Consider the following 19,371-nt stretch of genomic DNA (forward strand, 5'->3'; position numbering starts at 1 on the left):
CTGCTTCACCAAAATTCAGACCATGCTCAGGCTGACTATAAAGTTCCCAAGGACTTTAAGAGAACCAGAATTTCATCTTACAATTTTATTAGGAAACCAAAACTTTCTGGCACAACCCCAAAACATCCACCTATCTGTGGGAACTCCCTTGTTATGACTTCCATTCCCCCGTGGCAAATGATTCTGCAAACCAGCCAAATCTCACACAAAGGTTTGCTTCTCCATCACTCCTCTGGAATCCCAGGGTGTAGATGGAAGTAAGGACTGGCTGCCTTGGAAAGCATCCAGGCACAGAGCAATAAGAAAAAAAAAATAAATAAACAAACAAACCCAAAACAGGTAGCAAGATGCCTACCAGCAGCAGAAAATTCCATCTCCTCTGGCAAGTGGGAAAAGGGATGGGGATGCTTGTTTTCGACTGCAGGGCTTGGTGATGGGAAGGCAGAAGAGTATGTGGGATGATGCTGGAGAGATAAGGGTGAAATGTCCATGGGAAGTTCTTTAGGTGGGGGGAAAAGTCAGGTCTCAGGGTTAAGGAACTTGTTGTGGGATACGCAAGTTCAGTACCAGCGCCCACCACAGCTTTCCTGCATGCCTTAGCTCCAGTCCAATGTTTCCATGTTCCAAGGATTTATTGGGGAAAAAAAACCCAAAACATTCCTGTACAGCTGCTGCACTCATGAAGTCTTACAGAGATATTTAGACACTTTACTGACAACTACTTACATAGAACATACTCTTGAATTAACCCCTTAGATGCCCTCCTGAGCCTATCTTCTCATTTACTGGTGCCTTTTCCAACAGCACACAAAAACTGAAAGGCAGCTTGATTTGTTGCTATTTCATCACATATTATTACTGCATCCAAGGTGGGGGCACAAACTCCTCCTGCCCTTACACATTCTGACAGGTTACACTAAATAGTTGAGACCAACAACTTCAAAAGCAGCTAATGAGTCAAAGCACCCACTGACAGTTCTCAAACCAGCCCAGTTTTCAGCAAGGGACTTTCTGAAAATCAGACCCTAATAAACTGTCACAGACTGAGCCCACACAAAAGCTACAAACCACACTAAAACCCTTCTGCAAAAACACATCAGACTTCTGCACGCATCTCCTAAATCCAATGTAAACTAATGATTGTGTGGACAATGCAAAATTAGGGTAGTTAGAAAGTAAGCCTCTTCTTCCAACTTGTAGCAATTAATTCCTAAGTAAAAAAATCTTCATTCAGTTTGTTCATTCAGTTGACAATTTTCAATGGCACTGTGATGCTGGTGACGGGTTTTAACTAATTTTCCCACAGAAGCTGATAGCAAAACTCCTGCTAATTAAAACTGCATTCATCTAACTCAACTTCCAAGTGCTCCTGACAATCCCACTCATAACTCCTAGGTGAGCTAACAACCCATTTCAACCTTTTGGAAAATGATCTTTAAAGATAAAACTTATTATGAAGTAATAAAAACCTGATATTTATCTTGCTGTGACAATGAAAACCTATAATAAAGCACAGATGTTCAACCAGAATAAAATCTTACCGTGCTCAGCATTAACTGGTCTGTGACCACGCGCCTTACAACATACAAAACCTGAAGAGTAAAGACCGGACAGCACAGTACACCTGTACAGTGTCTCAAATGGACACTTGGATCACATCAAAAGAAATCCACGTACTACTTTTAAACCAGCTCAGCCCCCCACCTGACAGTTCCCATCTGGATGGGCTAGGAGAATGATCTTTAGATCCAAAAGCCATATCCCTGCCTGACCATGTCCCTGTACTACGCACTTTCTAGTTGAAAGAGAGCTTGCAAAGGTTCAGGGTCACTTTTGGTAAAATACACTACACAAACTTACACCATCAGATTTAATATCACAACAAGATTTCCAAATATATTAATGGGAAGATTTGTGCTTGGGTTTTCTTCTGGAGTCTCCCTCTAAACAGATTGCACAGTTGAGTTATAGGTGCCTTCTCAATGTCTTTTCAGAAGACAAGCCTGGGCTGGATGAAACAACATTAATAGCTGATCCTCCAGTACGTACTGTGTCCTGTCACCTACCTCCAGGGCCATCGGCACTGCTGGGATTTATAATCAAATCATGATACGTAACAGACAAATGAGCCAAAATTGTTCTTCATTTAAAATGTCATTAATTCCATTATAATTATATTGACTGTAGTAAAGGTCTGTCATTTTTGAATGGTGCACAAACACTTAATTCCCTGTGACAAGCAGACACATTCAGAAATAAAGACGCAGAGATAAGCTGACACTGGTTCCATGTCAGGGAAGTGAAAACATCTGAAAGGCGTAGCTACACAATGTTAATTAAGACGACTCATAAATCCAGCGAGCTCCAGAAGTGAGGCAGACGACAGGGCATGTCTCACTTCCTCCAAGGAAGAAGCATTTACTGAAACCCTACACTGACAAAGGTAGTTGCCAAAACAGCAGCAATTAATGCTTTCAGCTGCATATGCCCAGCCTATCCAAAATAATTTTAAGGTCAAGCTTCATCCATCTTCATTTGTTTTTAATTTTGCCAAGGTAACTGCGATTAACTTATCAAATTTCAGGCTGAACTACTTTGGGGTCAGGGGAGACGGGAGGGAGAGAAAGGTTAATGCAAAGTCATGTGTTTGCCTTACAAGCCTAAATAAATAACTGCTGGTGATGCAGAACAATACTGCATTTTTAAATAAACAAGAGTCAAATCCCTACAGCTGAAACAACCAAAACACAAGTTACTTTATCTCTTAGAAAGCGGTTGTCAATATTAACAAACATCAGACATATGCAACAGCTGAACTGCACAGAAAAAAACCCCAACCAACCAACCAACAAACCGAAACCACCAAACCCTCACTGTACTCTTTTACTTACAGAAATGCAGCAGAAGCAATATTTCCAGTTCCCGAAAAGAGCTGTAAGCTAGTCTGGGGGCAGCCAAGGGTGCTTAAACCCAAGCAAAGTTCTCATATCCAAACACCTCAAGCTCCCCGAGCAAACAACAGTTGCTCCTATCCAAAGATGACAGCGCCAGTGTTGCAGGCTCCTTCAACAGATACGAGGCCTGCTTTGCTAAATCAACACTCCAAAAGCAAAAGTATCCAGCAAATTCTTGACTGGGAAAGTTTTAAAGCCAGAAGCCACCAGAAATGGCTGCAGACATAGCTGCCACCCTCCAGCGACAGGCAGGCAGTAGTCCCACGTCCCAGTCAAGGCACTCCATCACTCAGAAATGTTTCTCCCAACTCCCTCCCGCACCGCCTGGAGCATGAACTATTGCATAAACCTGCTGAAATAAACCCCATCTTCTGGCTCCCCGTGCTTGCACAATTTGGTATGGCTGTATCGTCCAGCTTTATGTTTTGCCAGCTCTGACTTTTGCATTTTTAGAATATCTGCACAGGTAGCAGGTAGGCTTTGCTAACTGAGGCAACAATGCTTTTCTCTAATGTTCTCATGCAATAAATTGTTGGCTTCTGGAAAACTGGTTTGGATGTGATTTTGTTGGGTCTGCCCCCAAGTACAACTTGGAGATAAAGATCTTGTCATAGCTGCAAAACCCAACACTAAAGCTACACTACAGCCTAAGGTTAGGCTTGTCTATTTATACAACAGTATCCTCAATTTAATGTTCTTGTAGTCCATTTTTGTCTTTTCATACAAATAGTATTTGCAAAAGCGAAATGTCTTTGTTCACACAGACCAAACAGAGCCTTTTTCCCATTATTAGCCTGGAAGCTAACAACTACTTTAGAGCAATACCAGTACAACGAAATGCTGTTATTGGCTGTTTATGTAACAGTGAATTAACACCACCCCCCCCTCCCCGGTACCTTTCAGGAATTCATACCCATAGTGCATAAAATGTACTTTGCGAGAGCTTGTTAATATGGTAAGTGCAAAAGCTGCCTCGATTCAGCAGACTGTCTTTCAAAGCAAACATGCTTAACCTGCAGTTTCAGTCATGGAAGAAATTACTCAATTAATTGCAGACAACAAAAACAACAGGGTTATAACTAATGTACAGTAAATGCTCTGTGGGTGTCATGCAAGCTCATTTCCCAGTAGCGTACTCTCTTACATTCTAACACATTTCTTACCCCACTGCTGTAAAACAGTTTAAGAATGTTAAATATACTTAGATTTCTTTTTTTCCCACACACATATTTGTTTTCTGGCAATGAGTATTATTATTAACCCAGGTAGGGTTTGTCCTCTTAAGAAACACATTTACCATACGCTGTTTTGTAGCACGGTGTTTTTCACACTTTCTTCTAGACCATGCATCAGCTTTTCCAAATTGAAAACCAAGCATCGGAATTCATAAAGTTTTTGCCTGCACTAATGATATCGTTGCAGTGACAAAGGAAGAGACCACACTTTGAGGAGTCAACACCTGCCTCTAGGAATACAAGCAGGCAAAGAGGAGCAAAAAGCTCCAAAGCACAGAAAGACCCATCAGTGGCAACTGCTCCCACTCTGACACCGAGCAGGGGATGGAGTACAGCACTAGTAACAAAAGATAATGAAAAGCAAACTTACCAAAGCAGACACTGACGTCTTCTTCCGTCATTCCTTCCATTCATCTTAAAGACATCTGTCAGTGACTCGATCTAGGCTAGGTATCGGCGCGGGGCTAACGCTTAGGCTCGCTGCCTGCTTACTGCTGGCGGGTTTGCAGGGTGCGTTTATACACACAGCTCACGATTAGCACGCTAACAACTAACTGCCATCATAAAATATGCAGATGCACATTAAGAGAACCCCCTCCTCACACATGACACTAGCAAGACCCAGAAACACTCGTGCCACCCCTTCCCCTCGCCACCAGCCCAATGCCTCAAACCACACTCCCCCCCCCAGCTTTGGGATACCTTTCCCGGCGCAGACCCCCTGCCATACCTCAGCCCCCCCCACCCCCCCACCCCAGCTTTATTTTATTTAACACGATGCCCGCAACAGTTGGGAGCTGCCGGCTCGCTGCCGCTGCCCGGCAGGTCCGTCACCCCCCGGGACACCCCGGCGACCCTGCCACATCACGTCAGGCGCAGCGGAGTGCCGGGTTAAGACGTAATCTGCCTCCCCGGCTTACGGATCCCAGGAATCCTCCCCCGCCATCTCGCCATGGCAACGGCAGCGACGGGGAAGACGGGCGGCCGCTTACGCAAGAGCAGCGCGCCGAGCCCTGCCGGCAGGCACCGGCCCTCCGCTCCGCACCGCTCCGCGCCGCTCCGCGCCCCCCGTACACCCCCGCCCCGCCCCGCACACCCCCGCTCCGCGCCCGCGGGGGAGGCGGCAGAAGCCCGCGGGTCGGGTTCTGCTCGGGGCTTCTCTTTGTGCGGTTGGTTGATTTGGGTTCTTTTTCCTGGTTTGGTGGGGGTTTTCCTTTTTATTTTCCTTTTACTTTCCTTTTTTTTTTTCCTTCTCGTTGCCTTTCCTTTTTCCCTTCTCCTCTCCTTTTTTTCCCCCCTCTCCTCTCCTCTTTTTTCCCCTCTCCTCCCCTTTTTCCCCCCCTCTCCTCTTCTCTCCTCTTTTTTCCCCTCTCCTCCCCTCTTTTTCCCCTTCTCTCTTTTTTCCCCTCCTCTTCTCTCCTTCTTCCCCCTAGCCCCCTCTCCTTTTTCACCCTCCCCCTCCTTTTCCCCCCTCCCCCCTCTCCTTTTTCCCCTTCCTCTCCTCTCCTTTTCCCCCCTCCCCTTTTTCCCCTCTCTCCTCTCCTCTCCTTTCCCCCTCTACTCTCCTTTTTCCCCCTTTTCCTTTAGTTTCCTTTTCCCCCCCTTACCTTTCCTTCCCCCCCCTTCCTTTCCTCTCCTCTCCCTGCTTCGTTTGTTTGGGGGTTTTGTTTTGGGTTTTGGGGGTGGGTTTTTTGCATTTCCCACAGCCAACCACCCCCAGCTGGTGTAGATGTAACAAACTCCAACCCCATCTCCCCACCACGCCACAGGGACCACAGCAAAGCCCTTCATCCACAACGCACAATTCCCATTCCTACTTCCCATTAACGGGTGCAGCAGAAAACTGTTTGCGCATTTCACTTCTCTGAATCCATCACCCCGGGAGGGCAGGGAACTGGCAGATGAAAGGCAAGGTGCGGACTTTGATCGTGCAACCGGACCCATGCGGGGTGGATGTGGAGCACCGTGAAGGTCAGCCTAGGCCGATCAGATTGCAGCGAGCGAGCCGCAGCAAGCAAGCCAAACGGAGGTGGAAAAATCTATACACCCAGCTATCTGCCAAGAGATGAAAGAAAAGTTTGCCTTTGGTGCTGGGATTTATGATAAAGGTAAATGAAACTGTAATACAACGCTTGCCAAGACACTTAGGTCTTCCTTCAGGAAAACAGTTAAGCATGTGCTTAAAGCCATTACTATTCAGGGCAGCCCATAAGCATTTGCTGAAGGTTAAGCATAACGTTCTTACACTGGAGCCCTTAAGTACCGTGCTGATTAAGGAGGTTTTTTCTTCTAAATCTGAGCCACTCTGAACCACAAAATGAATTGCCCTCATTATATTTTAATATAATCTCTGTCTTCTTTCAAATAAAACCAGAGAATGCAAACAGAAAGTAAGTCTTATTTTACATTAAGAGGATAAAACCCAACTTTACATTCTGTTGTGTTGGGTTTTATTCCTTAAGATCAACAGGCTGCACAACACCATGCATCCCCATAAATGAGCAGCTTTCATGAAGAAGAAAGCAAGCACACAGAAAAGTGTTTGCTCTGCTACTCCTAAACCCTGGAATTCCCTTGATGTGCTGTTACAAGCCAGAGAGGATCACACGGAGCAATGCATACATACATATGGTTTATCCACTGATCTCTTTGAAGCAAACCTTAAAACACTGTAGATGGTGAACATATTTCAGCTATTAAAGGTCGTGGATAAGACAGCTATTTATCAGTTCAAGTAAGGTCACCGTTACATCCACAGGCAGAGGGCTTTGCCTGTTGCACAAATGACACTGCCTGCCCTTAATGCCCCGAGAAACTTTTGAGAAGCTAAGCATAATAAACTACAAACCTTACACATAAATGCTACATCTCATTGATGGTCAGCAGGGAGGTATCGTATCATGTCTGCAATGGCTTCAGGTTCTGTTTCACAGCACACCGCCTCTCCTCAGAGCTCTCCGGCCAGCCATTTCTTACAAAGAAATTGTATCTCCTGTTGGAGGTAGCAACCTTGCCAACTAGTGAATCGACAGTTGTGGCTTTTCCTGAAAACCTTGCTGTCATTTAGAAATACCCTGCTCCACATACTAAATAAACTATTGGTTCGTTTCTTTTCTTTATATATGCAGAAAAATGGACCTTGCAAAATTGCCTGTGCCAGTTTTACCCTTCGACTGGAGCTAAAATCAGGGTGTCAGTTGAATTCTTTAATATACAGTTCTGAAGGAAAACATTTTTAAGTTAACTCTTCTGTTTCCGTTTCTGGGAGATCTTGTGAGAGGCAGCCAAATCTCCTAGTACAGGTCTTGAGACAGACAGCAAAGTACCAGGGCAGAAGGTTATGTTAAGGGCATGGTGTTTCCCATTCTTATTAGCCATATCCAAATGCTATGGGCAGGCAGGAACATCTTTACTATATTCACCTCCGAGAAACTTTACCTTTTCTCCTCATTTGCAGTAATTTGCCCTGCTAAATCCTAAGCTAAAGGCATCACCTTGCTGGAAATCTTCTTGTTATAAATGGATAAGGAGAAAGAAGCAAGAGACAAATCTCAGATGTCCGTCCCTAAATGACTAAGTTACCTTTCAGGAAATACAGGTCTTGCCATGCTCCTGTACCTTGGCATGGGATGGGAGGTGGACAAAAGAGATAAAGTTTGAAACCCCAGTGCCCCAACTGTCCTCATGTGCCCCACAGCTCTTCAAAACAGGAAAGCAAACCGAATACATATGTTAATGACCTTCTTTCATTTAAAATAAAATCGTATTTTTTAAAAAATTGTTCATAAAAACAATAAAAAGAATGCCACGATCATGCTGCAAAAAAAAAATGAAAGTGCATTCAGCTGTCCATGGACAGTAAAATTACCCATGAACTTTACAAAGTGCCTCCTGGCAGTTGTGTTTAATCACAAGACTTCTGTTTAAACACAATAGGGCTGCAAAAAGGGAGAGAAATTAGATGTCCAAAGTCTTTCCCACCACTCTCACAGCTTAAATACCTACAGGCACTAAATCGACACAAGTAACATGAAGACATTAGGAAGTAAATAACTACAATTATCACCACTGCACAGAGAAGCTTGAAACAAACAAACAAAAACCCAACAAAACAACAGCAACAAAAAAAAAAAAAAAAAAAAAAAAAAAAAAAAAAAAGAAAGATCAGTATGAATGCTCCTAACTCTAAATTTGTGAAACAAACCTAGAAGAACATGCTTTCTTATGTGAAATCATAGCAGGACCCAAACGGCTTTAAGACAAAGTGTACATGAACTGCTCCCTCCTGTGAAGGCTCAAAATTGGATGCTCAAGTCAACTATCAGTGACTTTTCCCACAGAAGTGGGACCTTCAAAAGACCATTTCCACTGCCACCTGATTCACAGCAATGACCTGGTAGCATGTGGTTACCATACGAGCTTCTCTGTCCTCCCAAAAAACGGGGCACAAAACGAAGGATGCTAACTGTTTTCAGTCACTAGTGACTGGAGATGACAGCACCTGTATTTCCGTATACTTCCTACTTGGAAGAGTATTTTAACGGTCTATTAAAAAATTAACTAGTCATGAAACAAAAAGAGATTACAAACTGATGATCCCTATTTTCTAAAGCTGAACTTCCAATCTCTTCTACTGGAGTGAAAGTCCGACTGATGAAATAAACCTTGAACTGTGCCCTAGTGTTGCTTTACTCATCAGTTTTGGAAACGAAAGAGCACCTCGTCCCAGACACTGCAGTTTAGCAATTCATCTGTATACATGTCCTGATGCCAATGTCAAAAAGGGGGAGCAGAAAGCTTCAGCCAGCCAGTATCCAAATGTAAGAATTCCCCCAATCCATGACACTGACTGGAATCACACTTGTAAGGGATGCCAGAGCAGTTACGGTCATGGCACCGTGACCTGACCATGCTCCCAACCCAGCAGTCTTCAAAAATGGGTCTCGGGAACAGCAACCAGTCACCTAGATACAAAGTGTGCGTGTGGAGAGTAAAAAGGAGGAGTTATTTACCATCAACACATTCAGCAGAACTCAGACTGCACCATCCCATTAGCTCTCCCAGCCATCTCCAGGAGCAGGAAAGCCGACCAGAGAAGAGGGATCAACTGGAACTCACTGGCAGAGGAAAGGGGGGGGGGGGGGGTGTGGGTGTGTCATAAGGGCCATAGTTCTTCTCACCTCCCAAATTCCCCAAAGAAAAAACGGGTATGTTGCGCATGCATATTGATCCTCTCTCTAATCTCAGCCACTTCAACTGTTCCTGAATGCTGAACTCTGATTCAATTGAAAAAACAAGGAACCCAAAATCTATGAATTCATGATGTATAACATACAGCTGTCACAAGAGACACCACCACGGATACAGGAAAAGAGAACTATTTAATGGAGTATTTTTTCCGTTTTTATCTAAGGAACTTCCAAACAATGAACAGGCAGAGAAGAGTTCATTATACTGTCTAGTGTCACCCGAAGTCAGATTGCAAGGTATGTTATAAAAAGAAAGCACTTCTTTGGAACTGCTTCAAATATGACCGAATAAAAATTCCTCCCTGGGTTTGAAATAAACTTAGATAGCTTTTCCGATAGTTTGGTCCTGTTACACTACGATGTAAACCAGGTACAACGCAATTTTGAATCATATTCAAACAAGGTACCTCAACCAATTTAAACTATATTTAGACTGCAGTATTTTTACTACGAAAGAAATCTAACAGAGGAACAACATGCTTGGAACATCTGTCGCAGTGATTGAAAGAACTCTACGACAGGAATAGCAAACACTTATTTTCTTTTCTGAGATGCTGTCAATCTGTTGAACCGAAGTATCAGTGAAGTAGATTGTTTCTAAGACGTACCTCACTCTGGCCTGTCTTCTCCAAAACAAAGACGATTAAAATACCCCCTTGCTGCACAACCTTGTCTGCTTGCTTATTATTTAGCTGCTATCTCTGTATCAGGGGGAAAAAACTTTGTCAAAGCTAGTAAGCATGTTACAGTATTTTATATATATATATAAAAAAAATCATTTGCCTCAGTCTAAAAACCTCCACCTAATGAAATCCAAATTTTAACATGTGTCAATTATTATTTACATTTAAATCATCAACTGTATGACTCAACAGAATTCCTAAGAGACAGATCCCTAAAGCAAGGCTGTGTGTCACGCAGAGTATTCTGCAGAGACAATGAGAGCCACAAGTATTTATGACACAGCTTTCCAGTTACTCTGTGGAAGATGACAACGGAATGGCTGCTCACCCTGGTTGATGGCTGGTTCTCCCAGATGGGTTTCTATGTTCCTTGCTCCTTAGGTGGTCCAAATCAAGGTTCTTTCCTACAAGCGTCCTGCCTGCCCAGACCACACAGAAGTGTCTTCTACGTGAGGGTGAAGGGAGGAGTCTCTGGGGCTGTGTTTGGGCTCCCTTTGAGTACAAAGGTAAAGGAAATTGAGACACCAAAAAGCCATGGCGTGACTCGTAGGGTTGTTCTTGGTGCACTGAAGATGCTTTTAGTGTATTGTGGTGGGCTCACAAGTTCTCAGTCTTCACAGCCACGGGTCCAACCGTGGGCAACCAGCAAGCAGTACCTCTTCTCCCTGTCACCAGGCTGAAGTTTCAACTGCATCACCCGGTGACAGCCATACACACTGCTCTCCTGAGCGAGGAGCTGCGGGGGCCCTTAAGTCAGGCATGGAATAAGCAATCAAGACCACTCCACATTACCCCTGCCTGACTGGCAGCAGAAGAGCACAGCAGAAGGAGGCATGTCTCCCTTGAGCTCTGGTGGAATAAACCCCGAGGCTCAGCCAGTAGAAGACGGTCCAGTACGCTGCCAAGACGAAAGAATGCCTTTGCCAACCAACAGTGGTGCTGCCTGACATGAGACAACACAGCCCACGAAGGGCTGGAGGCGGCTGCCGTTGCAGCCTGGGTGGCTCCCATGTGCTTGGTGGCGAACTGGGTTCAGGAGAGGTGACTGTTACCATTACTGATATTCTTGGACCAGCCTGGGGAAGTTTTTCACCAGGTCACAGCACTGCCAGCTACAGCACCAGTGTTTTCAGCCACAGCTGAGAACGCCACCCGTTTTCTATCCCAAGAAAACAAGATGTAAAATGGTTTAGGAAATGTTGTGATGGCAATGAAGATGGAGACTTCAAAAAAGCAGCCAAGCAGTTTCTGAGCAGTGGATATGGTTGTAAAAGCTTTCTGAGAAACTTCAGTATCAAATATCTAAGACAGAACAAAGTATCAGCACTCAAGGACTGAAATTACTGCACAAAGGGAGTGAAATGCCAAAGCCTTGAAATTCTCAGCTGATCATTTGGGGGGTATCAAACAAGGACCAGAATACTTACATATTCAGCTAAATAATTTAAAATCCTACTTCCTTTTCATATGTAAATATTCATGTTAACATATATTACGCTAAAAAGATTCATAAGACATTTATATATAAAACACAGACTTAAAAGCGGAATTTATCCCTCTGCATAATGTTTTCTTGTAGATACAGGGCTCTCTACTTCAAAAAGGACTGCTACACAAAGGCATCATTGTTAACTTCCAACCACTGCATCAAAAATATTTAGTGTACCAATACAAAAATTTTCACAATTCACCTACAATTGGGAGCTAATGTTGGGTTCTTCTGCAAACGATTTTGGAAAAGACGGTGGACGTGTAACTCAATGGGGTGACGCCAACACCTGCCTTATGGCACCCTCCTCCACCCGTGGCTCAAACCCTACCGTACCTTCATCAAAACCGATGGATACAGATCCCACCTTCCTGAGAGCAAAGACTTGATTTCTCCTCACATCCATTGTCCTTTTGGAGTGGTCTCCTTTGAGCTCTGCAGGGGCATGTCAGCTTTTGCTCCTGCTCTTTTTACCCCTCCTTAAATTTCAGCAGAGGGACTTCAGCAAAACCTATTTTAAACTGCTTGTGGAGAGACCTGGATCCACATTTCCAGAGCAATAAAAAGGCAGGACAGAATTTTCTCTGTAGGTAGCAGACAGGCAGAGCTCCTTTTTGACTAATTATTTTAATGCTGCTGTGGTTTTGTTGTAGTATTAATTATGCAGTAAGGCGCCCACAGCTTTGTATAAGCATCTTTTTGAATTATTTAAAACAAAATAAAAGGGAAACAGCAGCAGTTACTCAGCATTTCTGCAAACTGTGCAACTCAAATTTTATCACCGATCACAGAACATGCTCAACAGCAAATAATGTAGTCATAGCATACAGGCCTTGAAAGACGAAGCACAGGTCAATTCTATAGCTGATTGTCCCTTCATAGCAATGCACATGCTCAGGGATAGAAGCATCGTAGGGTCACTAAGTGTACTACTTCGGGGATTCAGCTGGTTAGTTTCTTTTAAAAAAAGCAACAACAAAACAAACAAAAAACAACCCCAAACGCCTAAACCACACCATAGCGTAAGTAGAAAAGACATGTCAAATTAAACAGTATCTCTCTATGCAACTCTTGAAGTTCTAGTTCAAAATAGCCCAAAGTGAAAGACTGAAAAAGAAATAAAGCTCCCAGATTCCTATGCAATTTCAACCCAGTCCTTGGTCAACTCAGTAACAGTTGGGTCAAAAATGATAAACTAATACAGCCGATATTTGACAACACTGTTTTCCAGCCACAGTGGAGTGCCCTTCCCTCCTGCTCCCAAATCCATCCCAGCCCCTGGTCCCTGCACAGCTCTGAAACCATCCCCTTTCACGCCCACAATGGAAGCTGCATGGGGTAGCAGGTTTTAGAGAGTTCCCTTCAGGCTAACGAGGAAATGTTGAAATGAACCCGGGTGCAGTCATAGCAGTGTGACTCTCCAAAAGAAAGCATTTAGAAACAGATTCATAAACAAGGGGATTGCGGCTGTCAGTAGGGGCTTAAGGTCCATAATCAGGATCAGACAACACAAGGCGAACCGCAGCGTTCGCCGCAGGAGTTACTACACCTCTGTCCTTTTTCCAGCAACTTCTGCTGACTCAGGACTACAAACCGCTGACATCCCTCCTGGGAGTGCTCACCAGCACACTCCTTTACACACACACAAAACCAACAATGTGAACATGGAATGGAGTTTGAAACAAGTATATGTCAAAGAACTTTTTTTTAAAAAAAGTTCCATGCTTTAACCATCTCTCTTTTTTTCAAATACTCACATTAAGTGCTACACTGAATAAAAGCAGCTGAACAAACAATCTTGGGATTACTGGAAAAAACACAGTGGTGAAATTTTGCAGGATTTTAGCCCACTACAGAGACCCACAGTTTTTTGTCCAATGTTGAAGACAAATTGTTTCAATGAGTGAGGATTTCCCCACTTTCCAGAAAGGAAGAACTCACTGTGTATGTGTGGCACATCCTAAATAACCACAAGCATCACGGGAGTTATTCTGCAAATGTACCCACCCTGGACACTGCACAAGCAACCCTGCCATTCAAAAAGTGGGATAGAAAGACTACAGGGAAAGTACCACTTCTCGAAACTTACAAAATTACTGTTACATAAAAAATACATACAAACAAACCCAAGAGAATTTATTTAACACTTTATAAAAAAATCACTTGAACTGACATTGTTTTCACAAAGAATATGGAAAGGTCACACAGAAAAGCAACTTGGGCTGCAAAGTGACAGATTTCAGCACGCATCAATCCAAGCAAGCAAATGTTAGTGTTAATAATATTGCTAATAATAGTGTCTTCCATACACAAGGAAAACAGACTTCTTTGGCTATCTCCTAACCTCAACCAGGTTGTAACCTTGACACCCAAACTGAACTTAAGCAGACACTGCCAAAATCCTTTTGACATCAAATTTAGTAACAGTAGAAAAACTATTCCAAGCTTTGTCTTACCCCCCTGTGAAATATTTTTACAGTTTCGTTAGTTGAGCAGTTTTCCTATAAGTCACTGTTATCTCTTCTTCTATTTCATTATCCCATGTTAGACTCACAACCAGTATTCCATCTCTCATTGACTGCCCAACTTGCACTCTCCCAGCTAAGCAGGAGTTCTGTGGAAGAGAGCTAGAAGTTAGAGCGCACAATAAGCTAAATATGCATCAACAATACTGCACTCTTGCAAAAAAGCCAGTGTTGTGCTGGAACAGACAGACAGTAGTGGAGGTCCATGAGGAAAGCCTTCTGTTGGTACTCACCTTTACTGGGATATCAGCAGGGGGATTTTGGGCAAGTTTCACTGCTGCACCCCATGAAACACGTGGACAAGCCAGAAGACACTCAGAGAAGAGTAAAAAAAGGACAGATTACTTATCTAATCTAAACAAAAGGAAACTGAAGGGAGACAATGTAGCAGTCTTCAATTCTTCAGAAAGATGATGCAAAGAGGAAAGGAACTTATTTTCATACTATAAGAAGGAAGATTTTACCAAGACACTGAGAAAAGCTTTTGGACAGAAAGAAAAGCACTTGAATAGAATATATATGGCACATATGTGTATACACAGGCATCATATATAGATGATACATATTTTATCTTTTTAATAGGAGAAGAACATACATCTTTATATGAAGATACCAGCTGCTGTCAGAAATGACCAAGACTTTGCCAGTCCTGTCTTAGGGTAAGTGGGTTATATCCTTTCTTGCGGACCCAGTCGAGCCCTGTGATTCCGCGTGCAGGCAAACCACTTCACCTTTCTCTCAGCACCAAGTGTCCGCTGAGGGGCCTCTAAGAGGAGCAGTGCCTTTATTTTAGAATGCAGAAGGAAGAGAGGCTTTAGTCCTGCTGGTAATCCTGTGCAACGGTCAGGTACAGCCTGCCCCTCAACAGTAAGTCTAAGGCAGAGTGATGAAGCGACGTGTGCAGTACTGCAAGTCACCTGAAATGCACAAAACCCCCAAATTCCACGCAGTTAGCTACAATGAAAATAAAAGCGGGGGTTTGCAGTTAGATGCTAAGAGGGCTACAAAGAGGAAAGGGCAAAAATCTGCTGGAACCCCACCTTTCACTTCTGTGCACTGCACCAGCACATGATGCATATTCTTTGAGGACATCAGGTTCCCTGCAGTCTGCTCCTAGATAAAGTATGTTGCTTTTCCCTCTCCTTTGGGTATTTTGTCTATACAGATTACTAGTAGTTTGGAGTTAAAACTATTTTACTTATTTACACCACCTCTCGAAAAACAGGGATCTCTGAGTTGATTATAAGCATTGACCACCCATCAGCTGTTCAAACAAGTTACATCTGCCACCTCACTGTGATTTAGCTACAGCTACAAGCTCGGGTTCAAGCTAAATAAGTTATTTTTCCCATGTTCTCCCACAACTTTCTGCTAAGTTTCCAGGGTGTTTTTTTAATCTACCATTTTCCGCTTTCTCTTCTCTCTTTCCTCCTTCCAACCTTTTCTGTTCTCCACTAGCTGCTGTTCTCCACTGCTGCTCCTAGTTTCTCTACACCATGCCACAGGACACTCCTGGTGTCCCCCTCCTCCAAACATTTAAGAGCAAAGGTCTCCAGCCTTCACTGACCCATCACCAATAACAGCACAGACTAACACTGAAACACCGAGGGCAAGAACAGATTTTGGTTACATTATCAAGGCTGACTGAATTAATAAATATTTCGCATACAGACGGTGTAAAAAAGAAGCAAGCCTGAAGGACTGACTGAAGATGCAGAGAGGTACACAGTTTGGGCTAGTCTTGTGGGTAACACAGAAGCACCCATGGAAATGTTATGGTCACCCTACAGCAAAGCTGTGAAAAATTACTGTGATTTTTATCCCAACCAACTTCGGTCCTTGGGCTGGGGAAAGAAAGGGGTGTAGATGAAAACACCTAACAAAACTTTTTAAGAACAAAGTCATTGCAATAATACCTTAAAAATGAGGGGGCAGAAACTACTGTGCCTCTACGGGACAAAGCACGGGCCAGAGAACAACACAGGTGGCTTCGAAAACATTTTGTGTTCTCCTGTCTCTGGACTGCTGTCAAGATTGGAGGGGACCTGGCCTGATCTGGGTGCCTGCAACCCACCTGGTTTATGCCAACCATTGCGTATGAACTGCTGCATCCTGAAGGCTGGACCTCCCGACCCCACTCACCCCGACTTCTACCACAGGGCTTGCTAGAGGAGCACGGGGCTGAAGCACATTCTCCAAGCCAGGGAGATGTCAGCGATCCCATTAAAACCTTTCTAGATTTTTTTTTGTGAAAACTGACAGGTCACCACGCACAGATGTTCCTTTGGTTTTTCCTTTTACGAGGAACACTGAAAGTGTCAGTGTTTTAAGAACTGAAGTTCTGAAAAAAAAAAAACCAATTCAGGAAGAGCAGAAGACCTCGGTAATTACATTACTAACACATTCTTCCCTTAGCAAAGCCTGGTCCACAGCACATATATAATTAAGTTTCAGCAGGTTTTGGAGTCATGTCTCGTGCAAAGAGCAACTGTTGATTTTAACTACAGAGGCTTTTGACAAACAATTTATCAGAACCATTACAGGGCAGATACTTAGTACTTTGTTGTACAGCCAGGACCAAGGGTGCTTAACTGAAAAGTTTATTTCCTTTTGTTGTTCCACACAGGTCCATTAGGATTGCTGTAATACTAGGCTTTGTTTGGTGGAACGTTTCTATATGTATATGTATCCCACACATGCACATATGCGCCAGACTCCAAGGAAAATAAACAGAAACTCAAGCTGTGGTCGTGCTTTTATTTACACCAGTCACAGCAACCTTCCTTTTCTCTGAAGGAGCCAAAACCTTATGCAAGGGCAATGGTAGATATGGGCTCTGGCTTCACGAGACATACTTGACAGGGTAACAACAGCTGGAGTGCGCGAGGTTTGCACGGGCTCACCACACGGACATCGCACTGCACTCATGTGGAAAGTACCGAGCAGCCGTGCCTCAGCTCATGTTGTAATGAGAAAGGCCACTTCTTCCTGGTTTGTACAAAGGTTATCAGAAAACCACAGGAAGTTCCCACAGCAGCTAACAAACATATGCTTAGGGGAATACAAAAAAAATAATACATATTTAGATATGCATGCATGTACAAAGCTGTTTTCTTAAACACAAAATAGAGAACTTCACGGGCTAAACTCTGGCAGAAGGATGGACATCCTGCAACAGCTGCTTTACCAAAACCATGTAGCTAATATGGAAGTTGCCTATGGAAGTTACCTCCTGTTTCCTAAATACAAACTGCACTAGTATCAACAAACTAATGACCAAAATTAAAGAAAAAAACCCCCACAGAACAAAGGTGCAGTGTAGATTAGAAGAAGTGCTGCCCAGCTAAAAATTTCCATTGATCTTAACAGAACTAAGTGTATTTATATAGACATCTAAAAGCTAACTTGAAAAAAGCAGACATTAAATTCTGTTTCTGAAGATGTGAGCTAGTGTGCTTGGTTACACAACATGCTATAACTGAGTTTCTTCTACTTGGAGCATTTGGCAGTTATAAAAGGTGTTAGTAAGCCTTTAATTACATCACAAACCTTGTCAGTGTTTGATAATTTCTTAAGGGATTTCACAGAGGAAGCAAAAGGTTACAGAAATCTCAGTTTTTCTTCTTAAGTTTCTAACTTTCACAGCAGCGCAATCATGTGGAAGAAGCCAACATGAAGCACCAGATGAAAGAAGGAAAGTAAATACATTTCAAGTTCCCCTTTAATTTCAAAAAATCTAATAGTTTAAGCCAGCTGCAGGAAGCTCTGGCTTAAGACTGAGCACCTGAGGTTAAGAACACTGCTAAGCATTAGCGTTTTGTAAGCAAACCTCTAATTTTGTGCTGTGATAAAGCTATCAGTTACTAGCTGAATTACCTCCCAAGTTCAGTGCTCCCTGAGTTTGGCAGCAAGGGCTGCGTGGACCTGTGGCAATCTGCCACTGAAGACCAAGAAACACTTGTTCTATCCCAGCATACTCTTTCCCAGCTGGGGTCTGCTCCCCACCTGCCCCTGAGAACATCCATCAGCTGGGGGTGTAAGGCAGGGTTTTTCTCCAAACACTGCAGTCCTTCAAGCTGCTTGAGCATCATGTCCCATCATTTCTCCACAATGCACATTGTAGAGGGCTGGAAAATCTTGCACGGCCTCTTTTATTTTAGCAACAAGAAGAGATGTTGCTGACTACAGAATGACTTAACAGTGCTGCTTTCAGGGGATGCTACTGGCTTTACTACTTTGGGTAAATGTAAATTTACAATGAAGGATGAAACTACTGCTCGTGTAATGGCAGTAACTAGCTGTTCCTGCCACATAGCTATGTCCTGCCTTACCAGGGAAAACATAAATATGTACCAAAGAACGAAGCTCTGTCCCTAGAGTCCCCGTAACCTAAATCCAACAGGAAGAAGCGTGCTCAAGAAAAACTCAGAAGGGGAATGTTCCTTCAGCTTTTCTCATATATGCAGTGTATGCATGTATAACAATATTCCTGTTTTTGTAGCTCTGGTATTTGTTTTCCATTAGGCATTATGAAACTTACTTTAGCAAATATGTTTTGTGGGTTGTCATCCATAGCTTGTTAACCACTATATTCATTTAGGGACTACACATATGCTTTTTCAAATATAGACATAAGGGGAAGTAAAAATCATGCCAGAGAGCATTGGTTAGTTCCCAGGAAAGACGGCATCTAGAATTTGGCAGCCTTCAGACATGAGAAAAGTACATACACAGTCAGACTTCAAATCTTAAGTCATTTGTGTGGGCCATTTCTTTTGCCTTGGCGACCCCAACTTCTACAGTTATGAGTAGCTTAAACTGGCCTTACTTTTTAATACAAAATACATAGAGTGGTTTCCTTTAGCTATAGCACTATTGTACTAGAAAATGATGTTTGCAAAACACCTTCCCACAATTCAGAGTGCTTCCAAAAACTTGTTTTTACTGGACACCTGATAAAAATACTGCTGTAATTCATACATTGCTACCGAACCTCTTAGAGAAGGGCAATATGGTCGGTAAAGATAAAATAATGAATGAGTTATCATTGGGTTTCCATCAGAGAGGGAGAAGTGGTCACACCAAATCACCAGAACGCACCGAGACCTGGCCTCTACCACCCAATGGAAAGCAGCACACAGATCCCCGAGGTCATGCTGAAATGATTTAAACTACCTTCACACATCAGAGAGGCACAGAGTTCATGGATCCTCCCAGGAGCCACCGCCAGCAAAGC

General features: G+C 43.3%; 1 protein-coding gene across 9 annotated transcripts in view; it reads right to left on the bottom strand.

Annotated features, from left to right (window-relative positions):
- The window catches only part of HIVEP1 (HIVEP zinc finger 1), a 130,512-nt gene that overhangs the window by 82,161 nt on the left and 28,980 nt on the right, over positions 1–19,371 (bottom strand). Inside the window, exon 1 of one of the 9 annotated variants that reach the window (XM_040585803.1) lies at positions 4,560–4,842. The exons of the other annotated variants lie outside the window; for them this stretch is intronic. Within the exon in view, the coding sequence (XP_040441737.1) occupies positions 4,560–4,599 (40 nt within the window). The 5' untranslated portion in view covers positions 4,600–4,842. Of the gene's footprint in view, positions 1–4,559; positions 4,843–19,371 lie in introns of those variants that run through there. 9 annotated transcript variants of the gene reach the window in all.

This window comes from Falco naumanni, chromosome 3 (genome assembly GCF_017639655.2).
Source record: "Falco naumanni isolate bFalNau1 chromosome 3, bFalNau1.pat, whole genome shotgun sequence".
Classification (NCBI taxonomy): domain Eukaryota; kingdom Metazoa; phylum Chordata; class Aves; order Falconiformes; family Falconidae; genus Falco; species Falco naumanni.